This window comes from Bos indicus, chromosome 22 (assembly GCF_029378745.1).
Source record: "Bos indicus isolate NIAB-ARS_2022 breed Sahiwal x Tharparkar chromosome 22, NIAB-ARS_B.indTharparkar_mat_pri_1.0, whole genome shotgun sequence".
In the NCBI taxonomy this organism is placed as follows: domain Eukaryota; kingdom Metazoa; phylum Chordata; class Mammalia; order Artiodactyla; family Bovidae; genus Bos; species Bos indicus.
This window is the reverse complement of record NC_091781.1, coordinates 28,766,278-28,785,258: the sequence shown is the minus strand read 5'-3', so window position 1 is coordinate 28,785,258 and position 18,981 is coordinate 28,766,278. Positions and strand designations below refer to the sequence as shown.

Genomic DNA, 18,981 nt, shown 5'->3' with positions numbered 1-18,981 from the left:
CCTAAAAACAAAACAGAACCTGAAATAATAACTTCAAACATGCATTTTTACTAGCCAAAAATTTTATATAATGGTCTGAACAAAGAGTACTATGTTTTCTAAAAGATGGTGAATAAATTTAAATTGAAAACACAGATATATAGGGGTTAAGACCCCAGATTCTTTTTAAAAAATAACTTTTTATAAAGGAAGATCACAACATGTACAAAGAGAAAAAATAGGGTGGTGAACCCCCAAGTACTCATTACTCAGCTTCAGCAAGGACCAACTCATGGCCAGCCTTGTCTCCACACCCTCCCACTTTCCGCCAACCCACTGTGGATTATTGTAAAGTCAATCCCAGTTTCATAAAATTTCCTTTACTATAACTATTTCAATACTTCAAAGGGCACAGACCTAAGAGTCAGGCAGACCCAGCGTCCAATCCAGGCTCCACCAACTCCTAGCTGAGTGAGCCTGGGCAACTGGACTGAACTTCCTTGAGACTGTCTTCTTCTATCCATGAGATGGAGACTGACATCCCGACTTCTCAGGAAGACAGTGTGGATATAATGAGGAACTGAGCCTCGTGCTGGCACACAGAAAGGAGTCACCAAGGTGCTGTGGCTAGAACGATCACTGTGCTAGCACATTAAGACAGGGCTCTGTGGCTCATTTCCAGTGCGGCTCACAGAGGACAAAATAGACATCAAGTATTTCCATATTTTAAGAAGGGATGCTTAACCCTCTGTTGCTAAACTCGTAAGACACTAGCCAAAAACCTGGTATGTCACCTCTGGACCAATATTCACCTCCTGGAATTTAAGGGTATCATGGTCCAGAAAATCTCTTCGGATAAGACTGTTGGGGTACTATGGGATTTCTACCATCATTCATGAGGAAGGGAAAAAGGTGCTCTCCTGTCTCTTGGTTTTTCTTAAACCAAGAGAAAGGAGATTTCAAAGGGGGGACCTTGGAGAGCATAAGATACCTGTCCTGGAAACTGTGGGGCACAAAGACTGTTGTCTGACCCCAAACTGATAAAAGGCCCCCATAGAGAAGCAGGCAGGAGCAGCCTGTGGCTGAGTAGAGAGTAGCTCTGGAAGAAAGCAAGGTTCCCGCAGCAGGGTAAGGGCCCCCTCCCCACTGCTGGCTTCCCAACCTGAGGCAAGCCCAAGCTGGGGAAGGGAAGATTTATATTTTTAATCAAGTTCAAAGGGAACATTTTAAGTACTGAAATGAGACTTCTCTTATAATCTAAAGCAATATAAAAAGTTATAGAATATTTATCATATAGGATATATGTGTGTGATGTGATATTTATAGGATATATATTCCATCCATAAGCAATAAAAGAAACACTCCACAGAAAGAGCTTGAAGTGGGAACAGGGAGAAAAAATTAAGTTTTTTCCCTTTTACCCCTTGATGTTTAGCCCTTTCAATCTAACAGTTACATGATATGCTCAATAACCATACAAGAATGTGGAAGAAGAATAAAGAATGCCTTTAGAAAGATGAATGAAACACAGATAGTAGAATAAACAGTAAGTTGTATAAACAATGTATAATCAAGTACTCAGGTCATTTATAAAAGCAATAAAATTTCTTAAGACATACTAGAACACTGCTCTCTTTTAATTCCTTTTTATCATTGATTTTCAGTGAATAATGGCAGCTAAGTGATACTTCCATGAAGGATTCTTCTTAATCTTCTCAAAAGAATGAAGGAAGAAGTAAAAATTGCTAAAGATACAGGAACAGAGGGGGAAAACATGGAATGATCATGTGCCCCAAGATTATAGATTCAGACAGAGGAATTCCACATGCAAGACCCGACATTAAGCACTAAAATGACACTTGAAAGCACAAAGTAGGTTTTCTTCTCTTACAAGAATTTGAGCTATCCGTACAGCAACAGTGAGAGATGAATGTACAGTCTTCCAGGGGTGGGGAAGGTATAGCAGAGAGAATGTAAAGTTGAAAACAGCCAAAGGCCCAGAGAAGAATTTTGTAAGGCCTCTGTGAAGTCAGGTAAAGCAAATTCATGGCTCTTTAAAAACTTAGCTCTCAGTCAATCTGTAGATTCTGATACCAGCCTTCCTTCCTTGGTTTCGGAAACGTGTTTCACGTAAGATTTGCATTTCTTCTGGGGAGAGAGTTATTTATTACTTTCAACTATGAAAGCATGACACTGACCTTCAGAATAAAAGTGTGATGGCTTTTTTGATTATAAGTAGGCACGAATTCATTCTTGGAAAACGTTAAATGCCAAACCAGCGCTACCTGCACTTAAACTATAAGGTGTCTGAACAACTGAGACTCTTCAATGGTATTAATGGCATCCCGGTGGCACCGACCTGTATGAACAAAGGCGTCAACCCTCATCCAGAGCTTGCCATCCCCATAGTTTAGGGCATGAACTCTAGACAACCTAGCTCTCTGTTTCAGCACTAACTAGCCACAACCCAAACAAGCCACAGAACATACTGTGCATGGTTTATACAGGGTTGGGATTCATTTTCAGCATGCTACCTCGGGTTTTCTGTTGCTATCACAACACAGCTGATAAGCCTTTTTTTGTAGATAGATAATAATGGAAACTTAAGTCGAAATTTTCAATTCCGACCTACTAAAACTGAGGAATTGACTACAGTGTAAGTCAAGGCAATCAAATTTATTTTTGATTATGAATCACACAACTGCTTACTTTTCAAATAAAAACCCAGAGAACTAGATTATTTCGCAGAATAAAATAACAAGAGGGTGTGTGTGTGTGTGTGTGTGTGTGCGCGTGTGCATGCACATGCATGCTCATCCGTGCATGTGCACACGCACATGGGGGTTTTGCAAGTTTTCCATCTCAAAGCCATGATATAACAAGAAAATCACAGCTGCATTCTCACTGTTTAAATCTATGAATAATGTGCAGATAATCTAGCATGACTTCAATAAGAAATTAACTGTGACATGTACTCAAATTCAACAATCAGTCATTTATAGTAGATTGACTTTTCAAGATAATTTTTGCAGTTCAAAAAAAATATCTTGGGGACTTGCCTGGAGGTCCAGTGGTTAACACTCGCCTTCCAATGAAGGGAGTATGGATCTGATCCCTGGTCAGGGAGCTAGGATCCCACATGCCTCAGGGCCAAAACACCAAAACATAAAACAAAAGCAATATAGTAACAATTTCAACAAAGACTTTAAAAATGGTCCACACCAAAAATATCTTTAAAAAAATATCTTAGAAGGTAAAAAGAAAGAATATCCAAAAAAAAAACACAAACAAACAAAACAGTGTGTTTCCCCAGAAGACAGATTCCTCAAAGGCAGTAGCTCTTCTGTTCTATAATCAACAATCCTTTAAAATAAAATACTGCTAGTCTAAACCAGTAGGATGAATTTAAAAAGATCTTTCACTTAACTATGATTCATTTTTACGATTATTATCTATTTTAAAAGAATCTACTTCAAAGATGACTTTTCCCCCCAGGGCAGGAAAACTATGGGTCACACAGAAGTCAAAGAAAAACCTAGATAAATCCTAGGAGGGAGAAAACAGTACAGATGTGATTATTCCCATTAAGCCTAATGATATAAAGGAACGAACTTCTTCCTTTCTCCTTCTTAACCTCAAGTCTGAAAACTAAACCTCCAGAAGCACTGTTATCTAAAGACAAAGAAATAATGAGACTCCCTAAAAAAAAATATAAGAAATGACCATAAAGTATACCAAGTGAGTTTTAATAAAAATGAACTAATACATACAAATGGATGTTGTCCCATTAAAAAAGTCATTACCTTGGAAAATATATACTTAATCCAGTGATGCTGTTATAGGCACTTTGGAATTTGTTTCAGAGCTTAGAATTTTCCACATCCTTAAAAACAGCAAACATTTGTCTTTTGAGGTTTGATTTAGCAGTAATCAAGTAACCAGAGTAGCTGAACTTTCTCTGGAGAACCTTTCCTGATCTGCCAAATCCAGGTTCTGTGCCCCTCCTAGGATGACTGTCCTTCCTCCAACAGAGAACTTTTCACTCACCGCTGGAATTGTTTACTTACTTACCATTGGTCACCTTGGCAAAACTGTAAACTTCACAGGAGCAGGGAACTTACTTATTAATTTACTCGCAACCCTAAAATAAAGCCTAGAAAATTACAGGCATCTGTATGACACAGAAATACTGAATGATACAATCTACTAAATACAAGATGTTTTGGAACACTGTCTGTATTTACCCTCCCCACTCTCGAACTCTAAAAAAAGTACCACACCTGTCTGTATGATTATATACCTATAGAGAGAGACAATTACTTTATATAATACCTGAGAGGAAGAGTGTTTGGATTGAATGATTTTCATTACTTATTTTTGTAAAGGAAGAAAAGTAAAAATCAATGACTACATCCTCACAGACTAAAAACATTTAACTTTTCACTCTCAAATTTGCAAGCATAACATCTTACCTAGCTGCAATATCTTTATAGTGTCTCTGTAGGTTTTCATCACCAGCTTAAAATGGCGGTACAGTGGATAACACAAAACTCTTCTTCCAAAAGACACCAGGATTTCATGAACGTTAGTCCAAGTCTGTGAAGTATCATTTACATGAATAATCATTTCCATATTACACAAAACAAAAGCACCACAACAAAATGTAAAACTATTCTCAATTAAAAACCAAGTCTGAGTCAACATGAAGCCAAGTGGAAGATAAATACAGTGCCATACAGTGAGACTCTTTCTGTAAACTTATAATAAAATTTTTATCTCGGCCTTTGTAATTCCTCATACTTTATCAACATATCACAAGTGCTCCTTAAAAATCACATTCATAGCAGGAAAGTTTTTAAAGTCTTTTAAGAATTACCACTATGAATGTGAAACACATGGTACTAACAAAATACAGATGCGCATAAAATGCATCTCTAAATGATACATGTTTCATGTTTTTGTCCTTTAGGACCATTCGAGATAATACAGATGAAAAATGCAGAACTCTTTATTGCAACGTGTTCAGAGTTCCCTTCTTTCCTCTCTCTCTTTGTTTTTCTGCTTTGGGCATGAGTAATACATGGCATTTACTTCAGTAATCTACTTTCACTTATCAAAGCGAAAACTACCCATTTCTGTGAAAAGGCTTTATCTTGAATGGTATCAAACTGATGCCATCAGCAATGTAAAACTTAATGAAAACACATTTTCTACAAAATTGTTTTTTAATTGGGTTTTGATTTAAAATGTATAAAAATGTTAACCTGCAAATAAAACTTAACATATAACATTAAAGGAGTACAACATTTCCATGTATATTCACCTTTAATAAATGAGTGATCTGATTAAGAATACTGAGTACTCAACAAAGAATAGTTGATATAATATAAAAAACAATGGTGAACTTCTAAAAAATTCTGGCAAAAACTAAATACTTATAAAAGTTTGACAGAGCTGGTTATATGTATGACAATAGCAAGTTATCTAAAAAACAATTAAAAATGTCAAAATAAAATCATAAATCGATGAACTTTTTCATGCAGATTTTAATAACTAAACTATGAAATGATCTAGTCACCAACTACTTTGTTTTCAATATTGGAATAATTACTGTGAGTATCACAAAAGCCGATTTATCCACTATATGCTGATTGTGGAAATACACAGAACCCAAGAGGAGTCCAGAGAAAAGCACTTTTCCATCTTAAATATGCATATGAATTCCTGGAGATCTTGCTATAGAGTCTAGCTCAGAGGGTCTGCTCTGTGATTCTGTTTTTTCAACAAGCTCCCAGCAGAGGATACTGGTCAGGCAGTTGGTTCATGGACATTCTTGGAGTAGTAAGATTCTCTGCTAAAGTGAAGTGTTTCAGTTCCTGTTTTTATCTTACCTATTATTTGAACAGATGTAGGGTATTTTGGAAGTTTGGAGACAATGTCTGTTATGGGAAGATGTATGCCAATATATGCCAACTTACATATAGGCCTTATCTATTATTTGAACAAAGTGATGCCATGAAACAACTTTGATTTTCCAACTGAAAATGTACACTATTTAGGATTCAAACTGGGGTGGGGAGGAAACAGAAACAAAACTAGTTGCCTTAATAGACGATGCAGTTATCAATTGTCTTAAATAAACACTTTTTTAAAGCTTCTGTTTTGATGGACAACAGCATGTTCAAAACTAGTAAATTTAAAGACACCGTCCTTTGCCATTTGAAATATAAACAAGTGCTTTCTAGAAAACAGACACAAAAACAAATATGGCTATATTAGAAGAGTTATGAGATCTAAACATACTAATTGTAGAAACCTAGGATAAATTATTTAAGCTATATAACCTATGTTTCTTCATCTGTAAAACACCAGTAATACTTATCTCACAGACTTACTGCAAGGTTAGGTGAAGTAATGTATATAAAAGGCTTAGCACAGTCTCTGGTGGTAAGTGACAGTTAACAGTATTATCACCTAGGTTTGCTGCCTGTCTTTGAGCTCTGAGCCCCAATATATGCCAATTTATATACAGGCCTCAAATTTGACTCAGCATCTTCCCATAACAATGTCCCCATCACTTCTTCAAACTTCGAAGATAACCCTACACTTGGCCTTCTTTATGTACTATGATTAGCGTAAGAGTAACAGATAAAAGCAGAATTTCATTTAAAAACATAGGGAAAAAAAAACTAGTACAATAAAGTTACCACTTTTCAGTCCAGGTTCGATGCATGAGACAGGGCGCTCAGGGCCGGTGCACTGGGATGGCCCTGAGGGATGGGATGGGGAGGGAGGTTCAGGATGGGGGACACATGTACACCCATGGCTGATTCATGTCAATGTATGGCAAAAACCACTACAATATTGTAAAGTAATTAGCCTCCAATTAAAATAAATTAGTTAATTTGCAAAAAAAAAAAAAGTCAAAGAATTGCTTAAATTACCACAAATGAACTAATAACAACAAAATGTAACTCTGAAGAAACAAAATCTAAACAACTGCAACTGAAAACTGTACCTCAAACCAGCACAGCGTTGGGCTCAATTTTCTGATATTCCATGCAGATTCAACCTTTATTTGTTATGAAGAAAAGGATAGTGTCATATGAGAGGTAAAGTCATTTAGAAAGAAAACAACTATATCCACTTATTCAACTAGTATATGAATAGTATTGACATGTGTAAAACCTAAGAAGTGTCTATGGCTTTGCTGATGTCAAGGTGATCAAACGCCAAGTCTCTACTTTCTTCAGAATTTTATAAAGTGAAGCTTTTGCACTGGTAAAAGTACCAGAACACAAGAGCACATAAGCAAGAGCTTTGAAACTAAAGAAAAGCAATGCATGCTCAATTTCTGTCCTTCTCAACTAGGTTACTTACCTCCCAAATATTTCACAAACAATCTACGAAAAGACTCAAAGATAATGTTAAAGTACCCTCTGTGGCATTTAAAAAGCTGCTGAAGAATCTGGCTTTTCAGAGAAGGTCTGCAAGAATAAGTACATTCTAGAGAAGATCTTGAAGTTTGCAAGACTTTGTGATTTCAAATACATGAATCTAAGAATGAAAAATGCAAAATTTTATTGGGCATAACTAAACACTCTCACTCATCTTCTCAAGCAATATGAAGCTATTTTTTCTGTCAAAGAAAACATTTTCTCTGACTATGGTGTTCTAAGTAGGTGAGTGGAACAAAATCCATTTTCAGTTATAGTATGCACTTAATACACTCATTAATATTCATTTTGGAGTCAAATACAAATCTCAAAAGTCACCTTTGAAATTTTCAGAATCCCAACAGCAAAAAAACTTGACACATATCAAATCCTTATCCCAATATTATGCTAATACTATGATGTTAAGTAGGCGAGAAAAGCAGGTTAAATAATAGTACATACATTACAACCCAATATAAATACATGTGTGTGATGAAAGAAGCCGAGAAGAGAAACATTTCCTTGTAACAATGGCTACCTTTGATAGCTGAGATGACAGGAAATTTTAATTATTTTCTTCCTGTATTTTCCTTTACAATGATATGAATTATTTGTGTAATCTAAAAAGGAGGGGGGAGGGATATGATAGGGGTAGGAGATGAACTATTATGTACAAAATAAATAAGATACAAGAATACAGTGTACAGCACAAGGAAATATAAGTAAAATATATAAAAATACTGAATCACTACATTGTAAACATGAAATATTGTAAATCAACTTTATGCCAATTTAAAGAATTTTTTAATTTAATAAATAAATAAAAAACAGGGAAGCATATGCACACCTCAAGTATAACCCCTTGAGCAAAAATTATTATCAATAGATACAGGGACACATTAACTGGAAAGATTTTTTTTCTGGCTTTCCAGCCTTTTGAAAAAAACATATATATACGATCAGAGATACAGGTGAGAAAGAAATTCAGCTCTTCATTTACAGAATCAAGTGTGGTATAAGAAGAGATACAATACAATTGTATATGTTTCTTTAAAAGATCATTTTAAAAAGTAAGATCATCCTTTCTTTACAAAAAGATTTACTTTTGCAATAGGATTTCACTGAATAGCAAACAGATACAATTCAGGTTTTTAAAATGTGATTTACATACAATTTTTCAGAAGTACAAATACTATTTAAATTGAGGGACACCTGCAGATAAATGCTCACATTCCTTTTTGTACAAAATACTATACCTTACATCTGTTAATAGACAGCTCAGAGAAAGACTAGAAATGGTAAAGTTTACCCCTTTCCAATGTCAGGTGTCATGTGGCAACAGGTGTCTCATTTGGTCACTTCATCTCCTAAAAGAGATGAGAGCCCAGGATATCCTTCTTCCCTACCTTCAGCTTTACTTCCCCACTCTGCTATTGAGTGAGACTAATGCCAAGACAGAAGAAAAAAAAGACCAAATAAAAGCATTATGCTGGGGCTTCCATGGTGGCTCAGTGCGTAAGAATCCGCCTGCCAATGCAGGGGACACAGGTTCAATGCCTAGTCCGGGAAGATCCCACATGCCTTGAGCAACTAAGCCCATGTGCCACAACTACTGAGCCTGTGCTCTAGAGCCCGCAAGCCGCAACTACTGAGCCCATGCACCCTGGAACCCGTGCTCCGAAACAAGAGGTCACTCCAGTGAAAAGGCTGCATACCTCAAGAGAGTAGCCCCTGCTTGCCACAACTAGAGAAAAGCTTGTGCAGCAATGAAGACCCAGCACAATCAAAAATGAATAAATGAACAAATCTTTAAAAAGCATTATGCTTTCATGCTGGCATCCATCACCAACAGACCTGTGCACCTCAGTTCGGACTGTCCCCAAATAAACACTCATGACCTTAATACAGTTTACTCTGTACAACAGTCTATGCCAACGTTCACAGACACACACGCACTTACATTCCTCTCTCCTTCGGTGACACGGGTCTCATAGCAATATGCCAGAAGGATATCAATCAAACTGTAGTACACCTGACGATGGGCTTTCTTGTCCAGCAGGTAAGATTTATTAACAAATTTTCGCAGCTGATATTTCTCTTCTTCAGAAAAAGATACTAGAAGAAAATGCATTTAAAACTTAGATGTTTCATTCTGTTTGGTAAAACCCCCACTGCAGACAGATTTGTCAAAATTAGAACTTTAATTATAGAAACTGAAATAAAAATTCTTAAACTCTGGACATGGAAACAACTTTTTAATTAGACTTCACAATTTTTTTAAGAGCTATGTATTTGTTCAAATTCTAGTAGGGCTAAAAAAAAAAGAAAAAAAATGTCTAAACAATATCTATTCCTTATATCCAGACCCCTCCCACATACTGGCTGTTTTTTTTTTTTTTTTGCTACACAGTTCTGTACTCAAGACAGCTAAATGACAACTCTGTTGTCAACAACAACAACAACAACTCTGACAATTACTCAATTGACTTTAAAAATAAGATAATTATATTTTGATAACAGAAAACATGTGAAACACTCTGTAAATATTATTTCGAAGTATTCCCATGTATTAGTCAATTTTAAGGGCATATTATTTTTCAAAATATCATTTATACAAAGTTTTACATAAATATGCAAATTTGATTATACCACACATACTAAACTGGTTGGAAGAGGATGTTTCCTTTTCTTCTTCTGCTTGGCACCCTTTATCCTCATCAATAACTTTTTCCGTGTTAAAAAAAATCTAGTATATGTCACTTCATATTTTTCTTTACAACCATAGGACACACAAACATGTATACAAGGGAGTTGATATCTTTTCCTCCCCAGAGAATCAGATTATTTTTTTCCATCTAGCCAGTCTAACTCAATGACACCTCCAGGAAATCTCCCCAAGTCACTTGGTACTTAGCTAATTTTGTGAAGGAGTAGAATATTCCATGGTGTGGTATGCTCTATCCAACCACTCCCCCTACTGATGGGCATTCACTCTGCTTCCAACTTTATGCCACTGCTAATGATGCTGCAGTATATGTCATATCATATGTCACTGGATAATGGAGGCCTTATTTCCATAAAACAGATCCCCAACAGTAGACTTACTGGGTCAAAAAATTTATCTGTTTTTAAGAGATACTTTATTTAAGGGCTACATCTCTCCTTTGTAATGGTCATGGACAGAAGTTCCCTTCCCTAAGCATATCTCTTGCTTGCTCCCAGCCATAAATGCTTTTTTAAAAACCATTTTCAGTTTAATGGATATGAAAGGACTGTGGTAAGAAAAATTCTAAAATAACCTCCAATAAGACATCACTTGAGTGTGGGCAGGAACTGTGACTTGATTCTATTCAAAAGAATATGGCAACAGTGATAGGACAGTTACTGTTACGATTATTATGACTATGTTCTGATATTGGCAGAGACTCTCCCGCCAATCGCCAATCATGAAGAAATAAGACGTCATGTCATGAGGGGGCCACGTGGCAGGGAACTGTGGGATCCTCTAATATCTGAGAGTGATGCCCCGGCTGAAAGCCAACAAGAACATGGGGGTCTCAGTTCTATAGTTGCAGGAATCAAGTTCTGCCAACCATCATGTGAGCTTAGAAAAGAACTCTGAGCTTCAGAAAGGAATACAGCTGCAAACATCTATTTTTTGAAAATGAAAAGATGGCCATATTTGTCTCCAGCCTTCCAAGACCCCTAGCAGAGGACCACACCTCAGCTTCTAAGCATCTAGATAAACTATTAAGTATCTAGATATATTATTACCTCTATGTCAGTGTCATCAATCTCTTCCCTTACAAATTAATTCTTCATTCTCCTTCCATGCCCCATAAGAAGACCACTTTCAAATTCACTTTAAAAGTTGTTCAACTCAGTCATGAGGAACATTTAGCTTCCAGAACCAGTGAATATCAAAGTATTGCCAAAATAACTTTGAAGCCTTTTTTCCAGGTTTCAGAATTGTCCATTATATGCAGGTCAGGACAGGCTAAACTGCTGTAACAGACAGACCCAAAATACACTGAAGTTTCTCTCTCACACTACTACTCAGAGTGAACAGTCCAGGACAGGTGGGTATCAGGGTCTCCATACCTGTCTCCTGACCCATGAAAACAGCCAAATCAGAACTCTGTTTCTGATCTGTGGTAACTTGGAATGCAAAAAGAGGAAACTAATACAGTGACATATCACTGTTACGTCAGTTAGCATTTCTCTAACTAGTAAACTCCAAACATTATTTCATAGATTTGTTTGGCAACTTGGATCTGCTCTCCTATAAATTACCCATATGTTTTGCCCAGTTATTTTCTGGATGGCTTGTCAAATATTTAAGAACTTGTCTATTATGGATTCAAACCCGAGTCATCTCTCCAAATCTACTGCATCTCTACTGACTCTGTTCAGAGGATCTTAGGTCATTGAATTATTTATGTCTGTGTGTAGTCCAATATGTCTATCTTTTTTTTTTTTTTAAACCAGATTGTGAATTTATAGCCTTCAATAAGGTTTCTCCAACTCCTGAATTGTCCATGGAGTCTCTCAGCTTTTCTTTAAGAGTTACCGTTTCCTCTTTTAAATTTAAATCTATAATCTATCTGAAAATTACTTTTTTGTATTTTCAGATTTTGGTTAATTACAGATGAGGAGTTAATTGTGCCCGCACAGTCTGCTCAGTAAGCCATCTTTTCTACTGTATCGAACCACCAACTTTATCAAATAGATCTGCTGCTTTTCTTGCTAAATACTACTTCCAAGCACTTTAGGTTTTTGTCACCTGCAAATACAATATTTTTCCCATTCCCAATAAATTATCAACAGAAGAGAGAGACACTATCTCTTTTAAATATCAGTCACCTTACCAATGGAGAAGGCAATGGCACCCCACTCCAGTACTCTTGCCTGGAAAATCCATGGACAGAGGAGCCTGGTAGGCTGCAGTCCATGGGGTCGCTAAGAGTCGGACACAACTGAGCGACTTCACTTTCACTTTTCTCTTTCATGCATTGGAGAAGGAAATGGCAACCCACTCCAGTATTCTTGCCTGGAGAATCCCACGGTCAGAGAAGCTTGGTGGGTTATAGTCCACAGGCTCACAAAGAGTTGGACAGGGTGGAAGCAACTTAGCACACACACACATATAGGCATATAAAATGTACATACAGACAGACCCAAAATACAGTGGCTTCAGTAAGACAGAAGTTTCTCACACTACTACTAGGAGTGAACAGTCCAGAACGGGTGAGTATCAGCATTTCCACTATATGACTTCCATCTATGGTATAAGATGCTGTTTCAGGTTAAAATTTTCCAACCAATGGCAAAGTGGAAGAAGAAGAGGATGACAAACACCTTTTTCTAAGGAATTGATCCAGAAAGTGCACACAGCACTTTCACTCACTTCCTATCATCGAGGACTTAAGTCTTACAAACACATCCAGGGGCAAAGAAAGGCAGGAAACTTGGCCACTAGCTGAGAGGGCATGAGCTCAGTTTTAACTCAGGAAGCCTCTTCTTAGTGGAGAAGAGTTAATAAAAGCCACGTGTTTTTGACACCTTCTCAGAAACCAAAAATTATTAAACCACCTTTTTAGTATTCCCAAGTCACTCTCTTAATAGCTAGTTAAGTCCCAGCCTTTCTGTCTCTGCTCAACAAAAGACTGCCCTTCTGTTCATCACAACTGGGCAAAAGCCTGAAGGAAAAGAATATGATTACTCCCGCATAATGGTCCCTTTTCACATATCGTTTTCATGTCTATACTCTCAGGAGCCTTAAGTTTAACATGGCTTCTTTTTGCTGTAAGGTTTCCTTCCAGCAGTTTTTTGCAGTCTGTTCTCTTGGGAAAAAAAATCTTAAATACCCTTACATGAAATTACTAGAAGCAATATTCCTTTACTTACTAAAATACCGTTAGTACTAAAAAAAAAAAAAAAAAGACAGGATATGACATAAAATACACTATTTTTTTCAGCCAAAAATGGACAACGAGGAAGAAATGGACAAATTCTTAGAAAAGTACAACTTTCCAAAACTCGACCAGGAAGAAATAGAAAACCTTAACAGACCCATCACAAGCACGGAAATTGAAACTGTAATCAAAAATCTTCCAGCAAACAAAAGCCCAGGTCCAGACGGCTTCACAGCTGAATTCTACCAAAAATTTAGAGAAGAGCTAACACCTATCCTGCTCAAACTCTTCCAGAAAATTGCAGAGGAAGGTAAACTTCCAAACTCATTCTATGAGGCCACCATCACCCTAATACCAAAACCTGACAAAGATCCCACAAAAAAAGAAAACTACAGGCCAATATCACTGATGAACATAGATGCAAAAATCCTAAACAAAATTCTAGCAATCAGAATCCAACAACACATTAAAAAGATCATACACCATGACCAAGTGGGCTTTATCCCAGGGATGCAAGGATTCTTCAATATCCGCAAATCAATCAATGTAATACACCACATTAACAAATTGAAAAATAAAAACCATATGATTATCTCAATAGATGCAGAGAAAGCCTTTGACAAAATTCAACACCCATTTATGATAAAAACTCTCCAGAAAGTAGGAATAGAAGGAACATACCTCAACATAATAAAAGCTATATATGACAAACCCACAGCAAACATTATCCTCAATGGTGAAAAATTGAAAGCATTTCCTCTAAAGTCAGGAACAAGACAAGGGTGCCCACTTTCACCACTACTATTCAACATAGTTTTGGAAGTTTTGGCCACAGCAATCAGAGCAGAAAAAGAAATAAAAGGAATCCAAATTGGAAAAGAAGAAGTAAAACTCTCACTATTTGCAGATGACATGATCCTCTACATAGAAAACCCTAAAGACTCCACCAGAAAATTACTAGAACTAATCAATGATTATAGTAAAGTTGCAGGATATAAAATCAACACACAGAAATCCCTTGCATTCCTATACACTAATAATGAGAAAACAGAAAGAGAAATTAAGGAAACAATTCCATTCACCATTGCAACGAAAAGAATAAAATACTTAGGAATATATGTACCTAAAGAAACTAAAGACCTATATATAGAAAACTGTAAAGCACTGGTGAAAGAAATCAAAGAGGACACTAATAGATGGAGAAATATACCATGTTCATGGATTGGAAGAATCAATATAGTGAAAATGAGTATACTACCCAAAGCAATTTATAGATTCAATGCAATCCCTATCAAGCTACCAACAGTATTCTTCACAGAGCTAGAACAAATAATTTCACAATTTGTATGGAAATACAAAAAACCTCGAATAGCCAAAGTGATCTTGAGAAAGAAAAATGGAACTGGAGGAATCAACCTACCTGACTTCAGGCTCTACTACAAAGCCACAGTTATCAAGACAGTATGGTACTGGCACAAAGACAGAAATATAGATCAATGGAACAAAATAGAAAGCCCAGAGATAAATCCACGCACATATGGACACCTTATCTTTGACAAAGGAGGCAAGAATATACAATGGATTAAAGACAATCTCTTTAACAAGTGGTGCTGGGAAATCTGGTCAACCACTTGTAAAAGAATGAAACTAGAACACTTTCTAACACCATATACAAAAATAAACTCAAAATGGATTAAAGATCTCAACGTAAGACCAGAAACTATAAAACTCCTAGAGGAGAACATAGGCAAAACACTCTCTGACATACATCACAGCAGGATCCTCTATGACCCACCTCCCAGAATATTGGAAATAAAAGCAAAAATAAACAAATGGGACCTAATTAAACTTATAAGCTTCTGCACATCAAAAGAAACTATTAGCAAGGTGAAAAGACAGCCTTCAGAATGGGAGAAAATAATAGCAAATGAAGCAACTGACAAACAACTAATCTCAAAAATATACAAGCAACTCCTACAGCTCAACTCCAGAAAAATAAATGACCCAATCAAAAAATGGGCCAAAGATCTAAATAGACATTTCTCCAAAGAAGACATACAGATGGCTAACAAACACATGAAAAGATGCTCAACATCACTCATTATCAGAGAAATGCAAATCAAAACCACTATGAGGTACCATTTCACACCAGTCAGAATGGCTGCGATCCAAAAGTCTACAAATAATAAATGCTGGAGAGGGTGTGGAGAAAAGGGAACCCTCTTACACTGTTGGTGGGAATACAAACTAGTACAGCCACTATGGAGAACAGTGTGGAGATTCCTTAAAAAACTGGAAATAGAACTGCCTTATGATCCAGCAATCCCACTGCTGGGCATACACACTGAGGAAACCAGAAGGGAAAGAGACACGTGTACCCCAATGTTCATCGCAGCACTGTTTATAATAGCCAGGACATGGAAGCAACCTAGATGTCCATCAGCAGATGAATGGATAAGAAAGCTTTGGTACATATACACAATGGAGTATTACTCAGCCATTAAAAAGAATACATTTGAATCAGTTCTAATGAGGTGGATGAAACTGGAGCCTATTATACAGAGTGAAGTAAGCCAGAAGGAAAAACACCAATACAGTATACTAACGCATATATATGGAATTTAGAAAGATGGTAACGATAACCCTGTATACGAGACAGCAAAAGAGACACTTATGTATAGAACAGTCTTATGGACTCTGTGGGAGAGGGAGAGGGTGGGAAGATTTGGGAGAATGGCATTGAAACATGTAAAATATCATGTATGAAACGAGATGCCAGTCCAGGTTCAATGCACGATACTGGATGCTTGGGGCTGGTGCACTGGGACGACCCAGAGGGATGGTATGGGGAGGGAGGAGGGAGGAGGGTTCAGGATGGGGAACACATGTATAATTTTTTATTATAAAAAAAAAAGAAAAAAAAAATTTTAGTGTATTTGTACAAGCATTGTTCACATAAACAAGTAACTATATGAACGTATTTAATTTGCTGGCCAGCAACAAAAAGAAATGTGTATATTTTAAAGTTTAATAATACAGGTGAGTATAACACAGTTAGGAGAAGCACTCTTTAAAGACTGACTTCTAAAAAAACAAAAAAAGATTGAATTCTAAAAAAGAAATTCATGTGACAGATCAAGTGGGTATTGACTGTCCCATTACAGGGCTCATATGAAGATTTTTCAATTAAAGAGAAGCTCTCCGTTCACTTAAAGTGGTCTGATGTGAGGAAACTATTAAAAGGAACATTTCTTCGCTGCATGAAGAACACATATCTGACAAAATATTTGAAGACTCCTATTACTCAGCAAGAACACCTGAGAAGGTATTCCCTTAAGTACAGTTTTGGAGACGTTCATTAGTTTAGCTAATAGGAAAGTGCCAGGTGATCGTGACAATAGGATCTCACTAGAGAAAAGCCTTTAGACTCTAGCTGGCTAAGAAAGACTTCTGCTTCCATGGAATTCTGAATCACAAGGTAAGCGTGCCCAGAACCAGTGAACAACATACCAAATCATTCACACACACATTTATTCCTTACTCCTAAGTCATCACACCTGTATGTATTCAATGATTTGTAAAGGTTGACTTGGGTACTATGAGCTCTGATGTTATATGACCCACAGATAAGTCTTTCCATACATCACAAATAATTTTCTATGACTGTACACACAAGGCTGACTTGAATGCACTCTTCCAAATTCCTGAATGCTGGGTGCCCCTAACCTTCACTTACAACACACCCACCTTTTCCTGGGTGGTTTGAGTTCCAGTTTGGCCTAAGTAGTTCATTAAAAATACACAGAAATATTTAAATTCTGAACTTCAAACAAAGAAACCAGAGATAATAAATAACAATAACAGCAAACCGGGAAATCAGTAGAGAAACCAAAAGTCTGAGCTCCCTCAGGCCTTTCACATTAGAGCTATAAATCATATCACCCAAAGGGAAACTTGGGGAGATTTGCACACAGTCAGGTCCAACCAAGGAGAAGCACCACAAATAACTACAGACGCGGTACACATAATACTTGGATGCTTGCCACCACAATTAACATTTATAATAAAGTCAAGCATTCATGTGACTTTAGCTACACAACATAGCAGCTTTGCTATCCAGTTCATAACATTTTGGTTAATTATACTTCTGTAAACAATCTACAGGGTTTCCCAGGTGACTCAGTGGTAAAGAATCTGCCTGCCAATGCAGGAGATTAAGGAGCGTCTCACAGGTTCAAACCCTGGATCAGGCAGAACCCCTGGAGGAGGAAATTGCAACCCGCTCAAGTATTCTTGCCTGGGAAATCCTGTGGACAGAGGAACCTGCTGGGCTACAGTTCAGGGGGTCGCAAAGAATCAGATAAGACTCAGCAACTGAACACATAACAACAAATAATCTACAGTCAAACAAAAGCCTATTTCGGGCTCTATTTGGGGAAGAAACTGGTGCCTTAACATGGAAGCAAATGGCCCAAGATCACCTCCCGAGATGAGAAACTCCACCAAAACATTTGAAGACCGCCAAGTGGCTCCCACCAAAGTGGAAAGTGACTTTGTTACTTCACTTCAAACATCATCTGTTTTTATTATTTTTAAATCTTTGCTGCCTAATTCCCTTCCCAAACATCCTTGTCCTCTGTGGGTCAACAAATCATACATGATCTGGCTCCTCTCAGAGAAATGCAAACCTATTCCATTGTACACTTTCTGGAAACAGATCAGGGGAATCAGAAGAAAAGGTACTGCACTCAAACCCTTGGCCCCAGTGGCCAGCCCCACAGTGTTGCAGCTTTCAGGGCTGATGCTGACAGTTTAACTCCGCAAACACTGGTGCCAAACAGGATGTCCCTGCTAGGAAGTTCACCGACTACGAGTGTTACGTGGTGTCATAACAAGCGATCATGTGCCAAGATTCTTGAGCTGAGATTAACCGCTGAGACACAACATGGGAAATGTGGTAAGTTCATCCTCGTGAAACCAGAGCTCAGTGGGAGCACTGCATTTAACACTTCCATTTACAAGCCTTTGGGGAGGAAGATCCAGATCATTACAGAAATGAAGACGGCAAGGAAAGTCTCCGTGTTGTAACTGAGAGCGACGTGACGAATATGACAAAAGTCATAACCAAGGCAAAGACAGGGGACAAAGTTTATCACCTAAGGCTTATCTGGAAATCAAGACAATCCAGCTTAATGCTTTAGGAGGAGGAGGAATCCAAGACGCACCCCTCACCTGCACTGTTGTATCTGCTGGAAATGTCCCCCTGCGATGACAGAGAGGAAGAAGGCCTGGGAGCAAAGAGGGGATGAGAGGAAGAGGAGGAAGAGGGAAATTACAGCAGCAGCACGCTGCTTGAATGAGCTGAGAACTTCAAAGTTCATGTTTTGGTTTATTTCTTTTCTCCCCTATTTGAGCCCGGTTCGACGCATTTCAATGTGTGCCTCCAATTCTGGGTGTCTCAAAACATTGAACAAGAAAAAAAAAACCTGAAAGAAGAATCATGTAAACAAAGAACTTGCCCTTAAAGCCATGTAAATGTGCAAAAACTGTCATTTCAAACGGAAGCCAATTCCTGGCTCTCCTGCCATTGATTTACTCTGTACTGATATTTCTAACACATAATACGCTAAGATTTTAAGTAAATGATCTAG

The 18,981-nt window shown here is 37.4% G+C and overlaps 1 protein-coding gene across 2 annotated transcripts in view; it reads right to left on the bottom strand.

Annotated features, from left to right (window-relative positions):
* Positions 1-18,981, bottom strand: part of SHQ1 (SHQ1, H/ACA ribonucleoprotein assembly factor) — a 104,941-nt gene that overhangs the window by 58,377 nt on the left and 27,583 nt on the right. For both annotated transcript variants that reach the window (XM_070776324.1, XM_070776325.1), the window contains 3 exons: positions 9,376-9,530; positions 6,998-7,051; positions 4,452-4,575 (listed from right to left, as the gene is read on the bottom strand). In XM_070776324.1, coding sequence (XP_070632425.1) covers positions 4,452-4,575; positions 6,998-7,051; positions 9,376-9,530 — 333 coding nt within the window. The remainder of the gene's footprint in view (positions 1-4,451; positions 4,576-6,997; positions 7,052-9,375; positions 9,531-18,981) is intronic.